Source organism: Talpa europaea (genome assembly GCF_964194135.1).
Source record: "Talpa europaea genome assembly, chromosome: 7".
Taxonomy (NCBI): Eukaryota; Metazoa; Chordata; class Mammalia; order Eulipotyphla; family Talpidae; genus Talpa; species Talpa europaea.
In genome coordinates, this window is record NC_140074.1 from 111,324,378 (window position 1) to 111,339,376 (window position 14,999).

Below are 14,999 nucleotides of genomic sequence, written 5' to 3' on the forward strand. Positions count from 1 at the left end.
TAGGCTGGAGAGGCAGAGGGTGAGAGGATTCACCATAGAGTGGATAGTAGAATGGGTGGATTGACTGAAATATTCTGCTAAGGGGAGCAGTGGGTGAGACAGGAGAGTTCTGCTGTGCCCCCCTGGCTGGGGACTGAACTCGGGCCATAGCAGTGATAGTGCTGATACTTAACCCCTATGCCACCAGGGAGGCCCTCAGCTTTGTTATTTTCTAGGTGTGTGCTCAGGGGCAAACCAAAGTTTGGTGGGGCCTGAAGCTAATAAAATTTTTGGTTCCTTCATTAAGGAAAAGAGTACAGAATTATGATTGCAAAATGTTAGGGTCTGTGCTAGGGTCTTGAATGGGACTTGCATAATTAAAGACCCAAATAATACTGAAACTTCACTAGATTCATCAAATCGGCCTTAGGGTGTGGCCATGTGACTTAATATCTTTGAAAGTCAGTTATTTCATTTCTGTTCCAAGGAAGCATTGTAAGGAAAAAGCAAGAGTAAATATGTGTAGGAGTGGTTTTTGTTGAAAGTGTTTTATGCACATGTATGTAGTCTAGAAATGTTTCAGGTGTTGGATTAATGTTTTGATTATACTAACTGTTGAGCCTTACGCAAATATTTGTCTCATGTTCCTCATTGGTTCATTGGTCGGAGCATTTTTCAGGATGCCCACTACATGTATTGCTTAATGAATCCTAGATATGGAGGATGATAATAAAAATAATTTTTCCAATGTGCAGAATGCAAGCAATGACATATCTCTGGACCCCCTCCATTCCATTATTGCTTATGTGAATAGATTTTGGTACATTTCACTGAAACCTCAATAAGTGTGTTTAGAACTTTAAATATATTAGGGTATTGGAAAGGCTACATACCTGGATGGTTATCAGCAAAATGTCTAAGGCTGTTGGTTCCTCAGGTGTTGATAGAGACTTCCTCTGACTTTGCAGCTTTGAGATCTGCATCCATTTGCCATTAAAAAATGAATAGAGCATCTCCACTTCTCTGATGGTGACTATGAGGATGTTTCCATGCCGGTCTTTAATGGGCTCATAGTAAACTCTTCCCAAGTTGTGTGTTCCAAGTAAATTCTAGAAACAAATAGATTCTGGTAGCTTAGACCATATTGTGCAAATTAAATAATCCAAATACACCAAAACACATTAAATAAGTATTGATGTTTCTGAGAAACTTTTTTTTTTTAGCAGACTTAGACTATATGGCATCATAGAAATGTATTTAGTAGGAACTCAAATAAAATGTCTTCACCCTAAGCTTACAAAGATTATAGCAAAAGGCACAGAATTATGTTTTTTAAGCAAGCTCAATATCTGTAAATACCGCTCACCCACATAGACACTCCAGCACATAAACCTCAGTGACCAGCACTTGAGGAGAATCCCAGATGTTTTAAAGAAAATGCCTGATATTTCAAGTATGCTACTTGTGGAGTTTTCAAGAGATCTACAGTCAGTTGGTATGAGGTGAGGTTGTTTAAAATGAAGAACTGAATGAACAATGTAGCACATTGTACAGGTCCCGAATGGCTGCACATTCCCTTCATGTTTCCATGCCAGTCTTTAATGGGCTCATAGTAAACTTCCCAAGTTGTGTGTTCAAAGTATTTTAATATGAAGATTGGCCTGGATTGATTTATCTGTATTTCAGAGGGTGTATTTTTTTTTAAAATTGTTAAAATTGTTTGTAAACTAGGTCAATTGAGGCAGACAATACTTTTAGAATGATAAGTAGGGAAGGCTGCCACATTAAATGTGGAGGGGCTGGTAGGTGTTATGAAAATAAACAGTTTCACAAATATGTAGCATTTGAAGACTTCTAATACAGAGCACTGGGTGAATAGGATAAAATTTTCTTTTACTTTGAATATTTATGACTTTTTAAAATTATAAATCATCTCAGAGCTCCTTGCTGTCATTTTTGTGAGTTCACATAAATGCTGATGAGATAAACTGTTAACAGAACAACAAGAGTAGAACTGGAATTTGTAAAAGTGACAAGTATGACCTAAAAATGAATGAGCCGGTTGGCCAATAGCCACATCTACAAAAATACTGGAATGTTCCCTCATAGGTAGGGACTGTGTCTAAAATCTTCAAGTTTTTTTCACTAGAATGTGGCACACAAGTAAGAAATTTCATAATTATTGACATAAAAAATTGTGACGGGATTTATTATTTTAAAAGTGGCCTAATAGATCAGTCCTTTTCAGTAATTAACTTCTAAGTCACAGAGAAGTAATAGGGAAAGCTTTTCATCCAGCCACTTTGTGTTAGTACAAAACCATCATTTTATAAAGGATGTTTCCTGCAAGGTAATACTGATCAATAAGCAGTAGTGTGCTGGTAAACTGACAATCAAAAAAAAAAAAAGAAAGAAAGAAAAGAGAAATCCCCTGATTTATATAGCATATGCCCATTTCTGTGGTGTAAACACTCTAAATGTAGCTTTTTTCAAGCTACAAGAGTTTGACAACAGGCTTTCAAAATTCCTGAGTATTTAGCACTTGACTCTCCTGAGCCAGAGTAACTTGGCTCCAGCACACGACTGCCTCCAGCATGCTGCCTTTACTTATACTGGTATTGAGTTTCAGTATTGGCTGCCATTCATTAACTCTTCAAATTCTGGAAAATTATTCTCTCTAGCCCTGAGTTTCATCATCTAAATAAAAAGTTTTTAAAATTCACATAACCCTTTTACTAATCTTTACCTCATAGAATGTTTGGGTGATTAATTTAAGCAATACATAAGAAAGGGTTTGATTTTTTTTCTCATTGGAATTCTCTAAACAACTTAATTTTTTTCATATTTTTTAAATTTATATTTATTTTACATCATTGTTCATTCTTAAACAATGTTTGGTTCCCCTCTCCCCCGGGTGTAGTCCCCATAGAATTTCCTTCCCCAATTCATCCATGCACCATCACCTCAGTCCCCTGTGCTTCTCCGACCCTCCCTCCGATCCCTCTTCCTCCTCCTCCCCTGCGGGATAACTCTGGTTTATAATTGTCTGTTTGTTTTTGTTTTGTTGTTTTTCATAGTGCTATTACTTTTTTCTCCTGATGTCTTATTGAGTTCCCCTATATTCCTCCTACAAGTGAAACCAAAAGCATTTTGTAAACTCCCAAGCTTGGTAGGGTCTGGACTTTCTTAATGCTATAACTGGAATCCCATCCTAGATTACATTTACTCATTTTCAAGACTCAGCCTAAGTTTCTCTGGGAACACTTTCCTGCCTGTCTTAGGTAGAATATACCTCCATCTTTTTGTTCCCTACTGCTTCCTGTACAAGCATTCTCTCCTAGCAGGTCTCTGGCCTTCCTGCATATATTGATATACATGTCAGGAGATCATGATTGTGTCATTTCTGTGTCTCTGAATTCCTTGTACAGTGCCTGGCATGTAGAAAGAGCTCAACACTGTGGCTGACTGAATTAGCATAAGACACTGGAAGCTGTTTTACTTTGGATCAAAACTGGTGGGTAGACATTGACTAAGGTTGTTATTTTATTTCAGCAGAGTTATTACAGAGTTGTAAGTGCTTCATTGTCAGCTTTGGATATGTTTATTAATGGGTTAAACAAGGAAGCACTGAAAGTCTTCCTGAAATTATTCATTGACATCAAATTGGGTTGGATAGCTAGCTCCAGGGAGAGCCCAATTTGAAAGCAGACTATCCTTGTAAAGATAAATTGTAACCGTGCTTCAAGGGGGCAAATTCAGGAAAAGCAGATCATGTTAATACCTGTCATGCTATGCAATCAAAGTTAGGAGATCTGGAATCCCTGATGATTCCACAAGGTAAAGAGAAATAAAGGCCACCTGATGACTAACAGGAAGTACAGCTAGATAATAACCAGAACAAATTGAAGGGAATGGCAATAAGCCCTAGAGAGACACACAATATTTAGAGCCCTTTATTCAGTTTGGGGTGATATGAAAAGTAGAAGGAAATCTAAGGTAGACATAGGAAGTCTAGAAAAAGAAGTGTACAATTTTGGGAAAGCCTTTTCTCCCCCTTGAAAAATGAAAAATATCTAGTATTCATAAATTGTTACCCGCCTCTTGTCCCTAAGAGTCATTTCTAAAAGCTATGGAGGAAGATTGTTTAATGTAAACACTTTTATAGTATTAGATTATCATAGAATTTTGAGTGTTAGCAATTGGACACCTCTCAGTGTGGCCTCCTTTTCCTGAGAAAAGGAAAAACAACATGGGGTCTTGGCTCCTTTAAGACTTTCTCATCCTAACTATTTTATCCAAATGCTGGAAGGTACTTGTCTTTCCTTCTGCCTATGTAACATTAATTAACAAATTATTATTAAGCTTTGTGAGCAATATTATTAATTGATATTTACCACTTAATATTTACCCTCTTCCAAATAAAATTTAAGGCAACTTCTAGATAGGTTCCAAATGATACAGAATAGACTTGTTATTTTTCTATAATGTGGACAGTTTCTTTTGTTTAAATTTTATAAGTGGACATACAATAAGACAATGAAATATTGGAAAGAATGTGGGCTGTGGAGTTATATCAATGTGGATTTGTATACTGACTCTGATACTTCTATTTGTATTCCTATAGGGCAAGTTATTTGACCTTTCTAGGCCTCAGTGTTATCTGTTAAATGACTATCAGTAATGTCTTCTTATTAGGCTGTAGTGAGATTATATGGGATATAGTTTATAAAGCACAAAGCACAGTGTCTGGCATCCAGCCTGTGAAATAAATGAAAAGTGTTTCATGATTATTATTTATTGTGTATTAAAGGATTTTACTACAGAGCAGAAACTGGAAAACAAGATGCACAGTGGTTGCACAGTGGCCAATAAAGCACTGTGATAAAGGGGTCAGTTAGTGTTACGGAAACCAAAGAGGGATAGAAAGACGGTGATGGAAACCTTTGTGTGCCATGATTAATATTTGAGGCACTCTTGAAAGGTGTGAGTCAGGGAATGACATGGTCAGAATCTTTTGGCTTGGCCACTCTGGTAGAAATGTGGAGAATGAATTGGAGGATGTTAAGATTGGAGCAGGAGGACGACTTTGGAGATTTTGACATAACTAAACTAATGAGGCAGTGGTAGTGAGGCTGGAAAAGGAGAGTAAAATGGACTATGTTGGAGGTAAATAAGCAGAATTTATGTATAGCTGATGCCAATCTACATAGAATGCATTTTTCACTTTCCTTAGAAGATTATAAAAAATGTTAGATTAATATTAAGACCTAAAATATGAAGTAGGTATCAATTTCTCCAAATTTCTTCTTCTTCTTTTGGAAAGTTTTTTCTCTACATTGTGCTCCTCACTCCCCAAAGGTGGTGTCAATATTTTCATTCTAAAGATCGGCAAATAATTTGGACAATAGATCCTACAAAAAAAAAGATAAACTAACACCTATTATTGAAGCAGGCAAACAGAAATGTGAAAGCTGGAAGGGAATGCAGAAAGCGTTCTGGTCTTTGATGGGCACTGTAAAGGTAACTATTGGGACTATGAGGTTCTGGTCACCAGGCAAGATTGGACCACTATCCAGGTTGCAACCATGGAATGACGTACAGTTCTGTGATCCCTATACCTGTGGTTAGAAAGCATACCTGCAAATATGATTTTTGGGATGCAGGGATTGGATGAACAAATGCATTTATTTATCCAGCCAACCAGTATTTACTGAGGTTCTGCCACATGCCAGGCAAGGGAGATGTAGTAGCTACCAAGATGTATACATTCCTGCAATGTGGGAACTCACAGTCCAAGCAAGTCAATAAACAAATGATGATACAAATAATTAGTTAATGGGATTGTCACCCCCATTCATAATGAAGAATAAAAGTTGCTATGAGGAGGAGAAAAACTAAAGCTTCTACCTGGAGGATGTGTAGGAATTAGCAAGGGAAAGAAGAAGAAGAAGAGGAGAATTCTAAGCAATATAAACAGCATGTGAGCTAGCAAAAGAGACTCAAAAGGACAGGCTAGGAAGCTGGAAGACAATCTGCAAAGTGTGGAATCATGGAAGTCAGGGGATGTGTCAGTTTGAAAGGGAGAGTGGGACCAGTTACCAAACACTGCTGAAATGTCAAGTGCAAAGGAGATTTAAAAGTGTCTGTTGGAACTCTCCTGCACTGCTGGTGGGAGCGCAAAATGGTCTCATCACTATGGAAAGCTGTATGGAGATTCCTCAACCTACTAAAAATAGAGCTTCCATATGATCCAGCAATTCCACTCCTAGGTATTTACCCAAAGGACACAGAAACATTAATTCAAAAGGGCACCTGCACCCCTATGTTTATAGCAGCACTATTGACAATAGCTAAGCTATGGAAACAACCCAAATGCCTCAAATAGATGATTTGATCAAGAAGATGTGGCATATATACACAATGGAATATTACTCAGCATTCAAAAAAGATACTCATGCAATTTGCAGCAACATGGGTGGAGTTGGAAGGGATCATACTCAGCAAAATAAGCCAGAGCGAAAAAGAAAAATACTGGATGGTCTCACTCATAGCAGGAATTTAGAAAACCTAAACAAGGGACCAGGAAAAAGACTATAATAAAGAAAAAATCAAAATCACCAAGCAACTATAAACCAGAGACACACTATGGGGGCGGGGAGAGGAGAAGAGGGATTAAGGTCAAAGTAAAGGGGGTGGGAATTGTATGGGGAATATAACCAAAATGAAAATGTATACATTGTGCAAAAATGAAAAAATAATGTAAGAATTATATAAAATATATTAAAAAATAAAAACAAAAAATATATTAAAAAAACAAAAGTGTTGGATTTAATGAAACTGAATTCATGGTGAGGATAGATTCAGGTTTTATAGAACCTGAGTCATATAGTTTTGGAACCCTCTATAAGACAAGAATACAAAACTACAACTAGAGAAGTTACTTGTAAAAGCAACTATTTAGAATGAGAAAGGAAATCCCTTCCCACCCCCAAAACTGGAGTATTTGGAATTCGGGTTCCCTACCCCCCTGAGATTTCTTAAGATAATTTATCAGAAATGTTTTTTGATTGTAAAATATTGAATGGCTAATCACCTAAAATATTGAATGGCTCCCACACTTTGGGAGCTCATGCAAGGTGGGGGGTCCCTGAAACTCAATGTTCATGAAGATCACTTGCCTTTCATTACTGGTGATGGTTTTATGCAGTGCAGTTTTGTAAGTGTGCTAGTAGCAAAAACAAGGGCTAAGGCAGAGAACTAAATGAGAATTGAGGAACTAAATGGAGAAGGAGAATGTGGACAACTCTTACAAGAAATTTGGGTGTAAGGAAGAGAAGAGAGAGTTTTGTAACTGAAGGGGCATGTGGGATTGAAGAAGGGATTTGAAGAAGGTTACACTGGAGAGACTTCAGAATGTTTAAATATAAGGAAGGAAGAATTGGGGTGGAGAGCACATATGAAGGGGTGAGCCTTTGGTAGACGTAAGGCTATTGGGAAAGGAGGAAAGAGAAGGTAGAGTCAAAGCAAGGTTTTTAAATTTGTGGGTGGAAAAATAATCAATTCCCATTTATTTTCTTAATGAATTTTACAGTGACATCATCCCCTGATGTGGGGGAGAAAAAGGAATGTGGGAGAATGGAGAGGCCTTAAATAGTTGCCTTATAGTGTGGGAAAGAGAATTTCGTAGAGAAATGAAATGGGACCACTAGGTAACATTATATGTGGGAATTGTAGGCATGGGTTTAACATAAAACCAGTCAGCTGCCTTTTGTAATTTTTCTGCAGCAAAGTGCAACTACTCCAGTGTAGATGTGTTAGATTCATCTGGTCTTAGGGTTTTTCCAAATAAATAATATGGAGAGAGACAGTGGCCAGAAATCTAGCCATTTTTCAAAGGAGTTATTATGACAGGCCAAAAAATCTAAGCATTATGAAAAGTGGGGGGATAAGCTCATTTGGGACTGAGAAAATCCAAGAACTATTGTAAAGGGAACAGTCGAGGAGGGAAATACTGACCACAATGTCTTCCCTCAAGCCCCTCAGCATTGAGTTGCACTGGGTTGTGACAACTTGATCATTTTCATCTTACTGGTGTCAAATGAGTATTCTAGGAAGCTTCCAATTAACATATAATAAAGAGTCCCACTAAAGTCTTTAAGGTTGTGCAGTCAGTGATCCAAGCATGTCTGGGCTATAAGATGGGCTATAAGATGGGAGGGTCCATTAAGAAGCCTGAGTCCCTCAGTAAAGAAATTGACTGAGGGATCAAGGAATTTCCTGGGAATTAAATTTAAAGAAAGAACAGTTGAGGTACAGAACTTGGTCCAACTTAAAGTAGTCAGTGATGAAAAGAAGGGGCACTTTGAATTCAGGAACATCATCACAGCTCAGCTCCAAGAACTTCTTGAGTTGAGGGAGAAGATTCTGTATTCAGGAAGAGTTGAAAGGGAGAGCTCTGTTTGCTAAAATCTCTGAAGATGTTGAAGTAAACTGCCTGTGCACTGGAGCACAGTACAAAAGGAGTAAGACTTTTAAGAGTTAATTATAATAGCAATACAATAATTATTATTGCAGGGAGTTGAATTGTTATTGTATGGGTCAAGAAATGAAGTTCCTCTAATTGTAGGTAGTGATGAAACCATAGAATTTTTTGTTGTTGTTACTATAACCTTATTTTTATGCCTTGATTGGTATGACTTGACCAAACAGAGATCACATAGAGTCCAATTATGTGTATTTCTGGGGATGAGCAACTGACAGCGTTGTAGGTATACAGCCATCACTGATTGAAGATCAGTGATCTCTTAAAGCCTCAGTTCCATGTAACTAAGAACCACAGATTCAGTTAATACCAAAAAACAATGAATGGAAAACCCAGAAGAGCTTGGTAAGAGTTCAATGTCATTTCTACAAGGAGCTCTGTAACCTATAAAGCTTCTTATAGGGTTTTTAGATCTGATCTGATGGACTATGGGAGGATGAATGCATTCAAGATTAAAGATAAGATTTTAAACTTTTTTTCAGGGTAAGCAAAAATGTATGCAATTGCCTGTGCTTTACTAAAAGCATTAAGCCAAGAAACTTCCAAATACCCTAGGGTCTCTCTCTATGTCCTTACATTCTTAGCTACACAGGGCACCAGAGCAGCAAGAGTTCTTAAAGTGATTGGGTCAACTCTTATTTTCCAAGTAATGAAACTGAGGCCCAGAAAGGAGAAATGGGCTGACTGATTAATATCAAATATGGAATAAGTCTCTTCACTCCTTGTTTAGGGGTCACTCCTCGACTCTTAAGGAAACTGCCAAAAGCACAATTCTCTTGTGAGCAGTTGTGCAACTCACACTGTCCAGGAAGCATTTATATGCTTAGGGATCTGAAAGAGGAAGGAAACTACCCCCCCCCTTTTTTTTCCACGTGGGGCTGGTAACTGAATTGATCAAGTTTTTCTAAAATTTCCTTGGGGGTCTGGGTTGAAACCTGGCCCTCACCTGTAGCTGGGCTGTTGCTGCGAGCATCTTCTGCCGAGTTTGCAGTACTGTGGATGAAGACATGGAGATAGGTACACTTTGCCTCAACCACCTTATATCTTCCCACATACAAGACAGCTGCAAAAGAAGTCACGCGGTCATATCAGCGTCCAAGCCAGTACATGATTTAGGTTGTGGCATCAAAGCAAAGCAGGGAGAAGGAAACCTGACCCCTGATGTTTGTTCTCCAGTCCATTTTCAGATACACACGAAACAACTTTTTGATCTCCGTCCAATTGGAAAAAGATCTGAATGCTAATGAAACAGTCAGATCCACATTTTAGTCTTTGCCAAATGATCCCATAACTCAGAATAGTGGAGACACAATCTGACAGGATGCAAGCTTCTTTGCTTTGAAAATGTAGTGTAGACACTACGTTGGCGGTTTTTAATGACAGAAGGCATATCAGGCCTGAAAGAGACCTTTGAGATAATTTATGCCCACCCCAATACTTTGATCACTGGAGATCCCTCAACTAAGGTTTCAGAGATTTATGTACAGTAACATTGGTGCAAAGTGGGGAAAAATTAAATCCGAACCCAGTATACCTTTGTGAACCACAGAAAATCTTGTGTAATGGAACTGGTATGAGAGTCATCTATTTCAACAATCGGTATTTGATCTTCATTGGTGACTAACATATTGTCTTTGTAATAAAATATAACAGCTATGTAGAGTCCCCTAAAAAGAAAAAGTAAAAGAAAAATTGTCCTCAACCATCTCTTCTATCCAGCCAGAATTATAGCAAAAAAATTTCAACATGATAAAAGATAATTTAAGATATATTATGAGCATAGTCTTGCTGTCACAAGTTCACTGGCTAGAACTCAGAGAAATTACTATCTTTCCCAAATAATCAGGAGAAGAGTGCAATTCATATTTTTTCAATAACAAAGAGAAACTTCTATTCAAATTTCTATTCAAAACCAGTTGGTCCCTGAGGAGTTCAGGCTTCCCCATAAATGACACAGGACCCACCGTTTTAAGGTTTTCACAAACTTGTTTGAGGAATGGAATAGGTGTTTCAGACTCCTGGAGACTGACTGCTTGCGGCCAGTGGTTTGTAATTTTGAACTTTCTGGAACACAGCAAAAAAGACAGTGTAAATTCTATTGGTACAACACTCCCAATATCTTCTCCCCACCCTCCTTCCTTCCAGTCTCTTGTCCTCTCAGGGTCAGTTATATTCAGTTTCATTTACGTATTCAGCTGATCATTCCCACAAGAAGTTCCTATATCTGAAGTGCTGGCAGTTAACTTAATGAATATTCAATTCCTTCAAAATTTTGAAGATGAATAATATTGATAACAAGAGGAAATCTCTTGGGTGTTTTGTTTGTACTTTCTAGATAAGTGATTTGTTGTAAGATGAGATAAAAAGAAATGGAATCAACTCCTTGCTCCTCTACTCCTATTATCTTTTTACATTTACACACTTCTCAGTGCTGGCCAAACTCTTCTTATTAGTCTGTGTATTCCACTAAGTTTTTTTTTTCATTAAAAAATGAATAGATGTATTATACAAAGTCTGGAGAATAGAAAAGAACAACCCCCCACCCATATTCTCTTGCCACTTTCACACACTGCTAGTACCTTGTGACAATTTTTTCCCACTATATATATATTGGCTTGCAAAAATAGTTGTAAGCAAGTGTTGGCTATCATTCAGAAGAAGAAACTGAGACTGAGAAGTTATTATGGATTGCCCAAGAGAACCAAAAGTCAGTATCTGGAAAACCTGTGACATTCATCCACTGGACAAATAAATATTGGGGCACTGCTATGTGCAAGGCTCTGTAGCTACAGTGGTGAGCAAATCACCCACTGCTTCTATTAAAACCTGGAGGTCTCACTGATAAAAGCAGTGGACTTCCTAAAATGTCGTTGGAAACTGTGCTCCACAGAGCCGAACAACATGATCACTGATTTAAACTTTCATCTTGTATGTAAGGAAGGGAAACTGAGGTTGTTGCAATCATCACCAAACTCATGTTGCTGGGGAAGAGAACATGGCCTGTATCACAGCCACTAGGTACAGAAACCCGAGGTCCAGTGTGACTCTGTGTGATTCTATAGAGGCAGTTGGGAATGAGCTGACTAAAGCAAGCCTATGTGCCAGCTCCAAATTGTGCTAGTAATGGTTATTCCTGGCAAAACAAAGAAAAAGCACATTTTTTTTTCTGACTTGAACATGAATTTGGCTAATCATAACCTGCTTCAAAATGATGCTGCTGGGATTTCCGGTTAAAGGCAGCATATTGAACATATTCATCACAACCACTCTCCCAATACCTCACTGAAACCAGAATACACTAGTTAAGAAAAAAATGAAATTAAATAGATCTATGAGACAAAGAGATGGGAAAGGGGACAAAAGAAAGTGAATTTTGGTAGCTGGAAAGCAGATGGACAGATGGATTTAGCAGACATGAGAAAGATGAATCCTAAGCCAGCAGTGGAGAAAGCTGAGAAGTAACCTGATTCACCCCATGGGTGTCTTATACTACTGATGTAAGGGGTGAATATGGAGCTGAAATTGGGGGAACTTGTTGTTTGTTTAAAAAGCAACTGAACTTCTAGATCTTCACATCTACCTTGCATCGTTGGACAAATATTCCTTCCCCACTATAGGAGAAAAGGAATGGCTTATTCTCTGAAAAGTATAAAAACAGAGGTCTCTAGAGTGGGAGACACAGAGTGAAGTTATGAACACAGGAGGAGGGTGGTACTATATTCAAAACAGGTAGATTAAATGAAAGTTTCCCATATGGAATGATTCCCCCTTGGGTTCTCAGAACAATAGTACTCAAGTATATACTGTCCTGACAGGACACTGGAAGAAAAGTGTCTGGAGACTCTGAACAGCCTAAAGAATCTGAGATTGACTATCAATTTCTTAAAGAAAAGCTCATGCTAATCACTCTGCAGTAAAACCTATAAATAAAGAGCCTATCCATGTTCCAATCTCTTCAATCTGAGGAGATAACCAAGGATCACCAGGTGGTTGTGAGAAATGTCTAAAGAAAGATTTAAAAGACAAATAAATGAAAGAGCAATTTAGATGGCAAATTATGCTGAGAAAAGAAAATATAAAATTAAGCAAAGCTTATCATTAATAGCCTGAGAAATAAGAAAAGTCATTGCTCCTTGTAAAAAGGATAAGAGTCTACAAAAGAAACATTCAGAGCACAAAAGAGAACACAGGAAATAAAAAAAAATTGTTATTCAAAAACTGAAAAACTCAATAGAAGACCTAGAAAATAAAGTGGGGGATATCTCCAAGAAAGTAGAGCAAAAAGAACATGGAAATGGAAAGTAGGAGAGGGGATAAAAGAAAAATAAAGTTAAAGGGTTAGTCTGGGAGGTTCAATATGGAATAGCAAGAGTTCTCATAAGAGAGCACAGAGGAAAAAGATGAGAAGAAATAGTTAAAGAAATAATTTAAGAAAATAGCCCATAATTAAAGGATATAAGTGTCCATATTAAGACAGCTTTCCAAGTGCCCAGCACAACAAACAAAAATAGACCTACACTAAGGCACATATCAGTGAACTTTTGGTATACTAGATTTTCAAAGAAAATTAAAAACCTTCCAGAGTAAGAAAGAAATTGTGCATAAACTCTAGATGTAGAATTGCATCAGATTTCTCAGAATTGAAAGCTAGCCAAATATTTAAACAATGCCTTCAAAATCAAGGAACCTTATTTTGAGAATTCTATACTTATCCCAATCCTTGCATGAATATTAAATAGAACAGACACATCTCTAGGCATCCAGTGTATCAAAAAATTAGCTCTCAAGTAGCTTCTCAGGAAGCTACTAGAGGAAAAGTTCCACCAAAATGTGGGACTAACCAAGAAAAAGGAGGACATGGATTTAAAAAAAGAAACCCAATATTGAAGAATGGCAAGAAGAGTCCTCAATATGGCAATGAAAGGAGATCCGAGGGTGACAGCTGTGCACCAGACACAGAGGCAGCCAGTCACCAGCCTCGACAAGGGCAGGCCAGAGGGCTCCATGAAAGGTTTCTTTAAGAAGATGCAGTTGAAACATTACTAATGCATTTGATTGTACTGAGATAAATTGATATAATTGGAGAATAGCAAGGAGATTAATTAATTAAAATCACATAGAAAAGCAATTGTACAACATGAGATGATTATAAATTAACAGGGAAAACAAAAAAAAAATCCAGGAAAGCAAACTAATCAAAGAATTTACATGATCATTATTAGTAATAAATATTGATCTTACTAAAGTTACAACATATATTTTAGGAAGATGAGAAGGTAGTTTTATATATATATGTAAGAGGGTAGAAGGATAAAAAGGAGATAAATCAAAATCTTCCTTAGTGAGATAATACCTAAAAATGAAAAAGAAATCAAGAATTAATAATATAAACATAAACATGCTATTTAGCAATATAGAGAAAGTATCAAAAGAATTGGCTAAAACAGTTGAACCTTTTGGGAATTTGCAAATAGAGAATGGCAGGAATTATAATTTTTTTAAATAATAAGGCTCTTGTAATTATTTTACTCACTTTAAGTTTTTCAATCCTTAAAAATGGCTAACAGGTGTATGTGTGTGTGTATACATATACACAATTATTATCTGCATTTAATAGATGAGCAAAGTGAGTCATAAAGAGGGTAGGCAACTTGCTACAGGCCACAGTTCTAGTAAATATCCAGTGTGGATTTCAACATATATGGGCAGTTTCACAGTATAGTCACATAAAACTTTAATAGAAATGACAATTAAACTAAAAAATAGAGAAAAATGAGAGATGCTACTGCCAGTTGGGGAAGGGGCTCTGCAAATGCTAAATAGCCCAGGTCTCCATTCTGGTTATGATGCAATCAAACTTCCAAGAGTCCCTGTGGTTAGTGGGGTCTTGTAAGTGGTTCTGGCCAATGAGTTTTGAGTGCACATGACATATATAAACTTTTGCCCATCTAAGAATTTATTTTCCATCTCCCAACAGTGCTGGCCAGTATTTCTAGAGAGAGGATAATGACAACATAAAAGGACAGCCAATATAGACATAAAGAACGTAGGAGAAATAAATACCTTGGGGATCATTTGTTACTACAGCATGATATAAACCATTTTGACCAATACATTGTCTAAGCTCACTTTTCTTCTGAGAACTGCCATGCCTTCTAGATTATCTTTGCTTGGTTCAGGACTTTGGAGTAATACTTAGTTTTTCTCACTTCTAATACAGTGCTTAAAACATAGAGTTTTTTTTATTGGTATGTCTTACACCTGATACATGGTAGACAGTGTTTCAATTAATGTTTGCCAGTTGAAAAATTGGATGATAATTGAAATTCACTCCTGTACCATATCGTTGATGTGAACACAGCTGGCTTCTTTATAATTCATCATGTATGTCAGGGCTTTAACTGTGTGAACAATAAAGATTGGTCAACATATTGCCATTGAATTTCCATCCTGGTACTGACTGTGCAGGTTAACTGTA

The 14,999-nt window shown here is 37.2% G+C and overlaps 1 protein-coding gene across 1 annotated transcript in view; it reads right to left on the reverse strand.

The window, feature by feature from the left end:
• Positions 1–14,999, reverse strand: part of ANKFN1 (ankyrin repeat and fibronectin type III domain containing 1) — a gene marked incomplete at its 3' end in the record, with an annotated part of 361,393 nt that overhangs the window by 43,550 nt on the left and 302,844 nt on the right. The window contains exons 11-14 of the mRNA XM_084238232.1: positions 10,486–10,585; positions 10,056–10,188; positions 9,468–9,584; positions 873–1,088 (exon numbers count right to left, since the gene is read on the reverse strand). Coding sequence (XP_084094358.1) covers positions 873–1,088; positions 9,468–9,584; positions 10,056–10,188; positions 10,486–10,585 — 566 coding nt within the window. The remainder of the gene's footprint in view (positions 1–872; positions 1,089–9,467; positions 9,585–10,055; positions 10,189–10,485; positions 10,586–14,999) is intronic.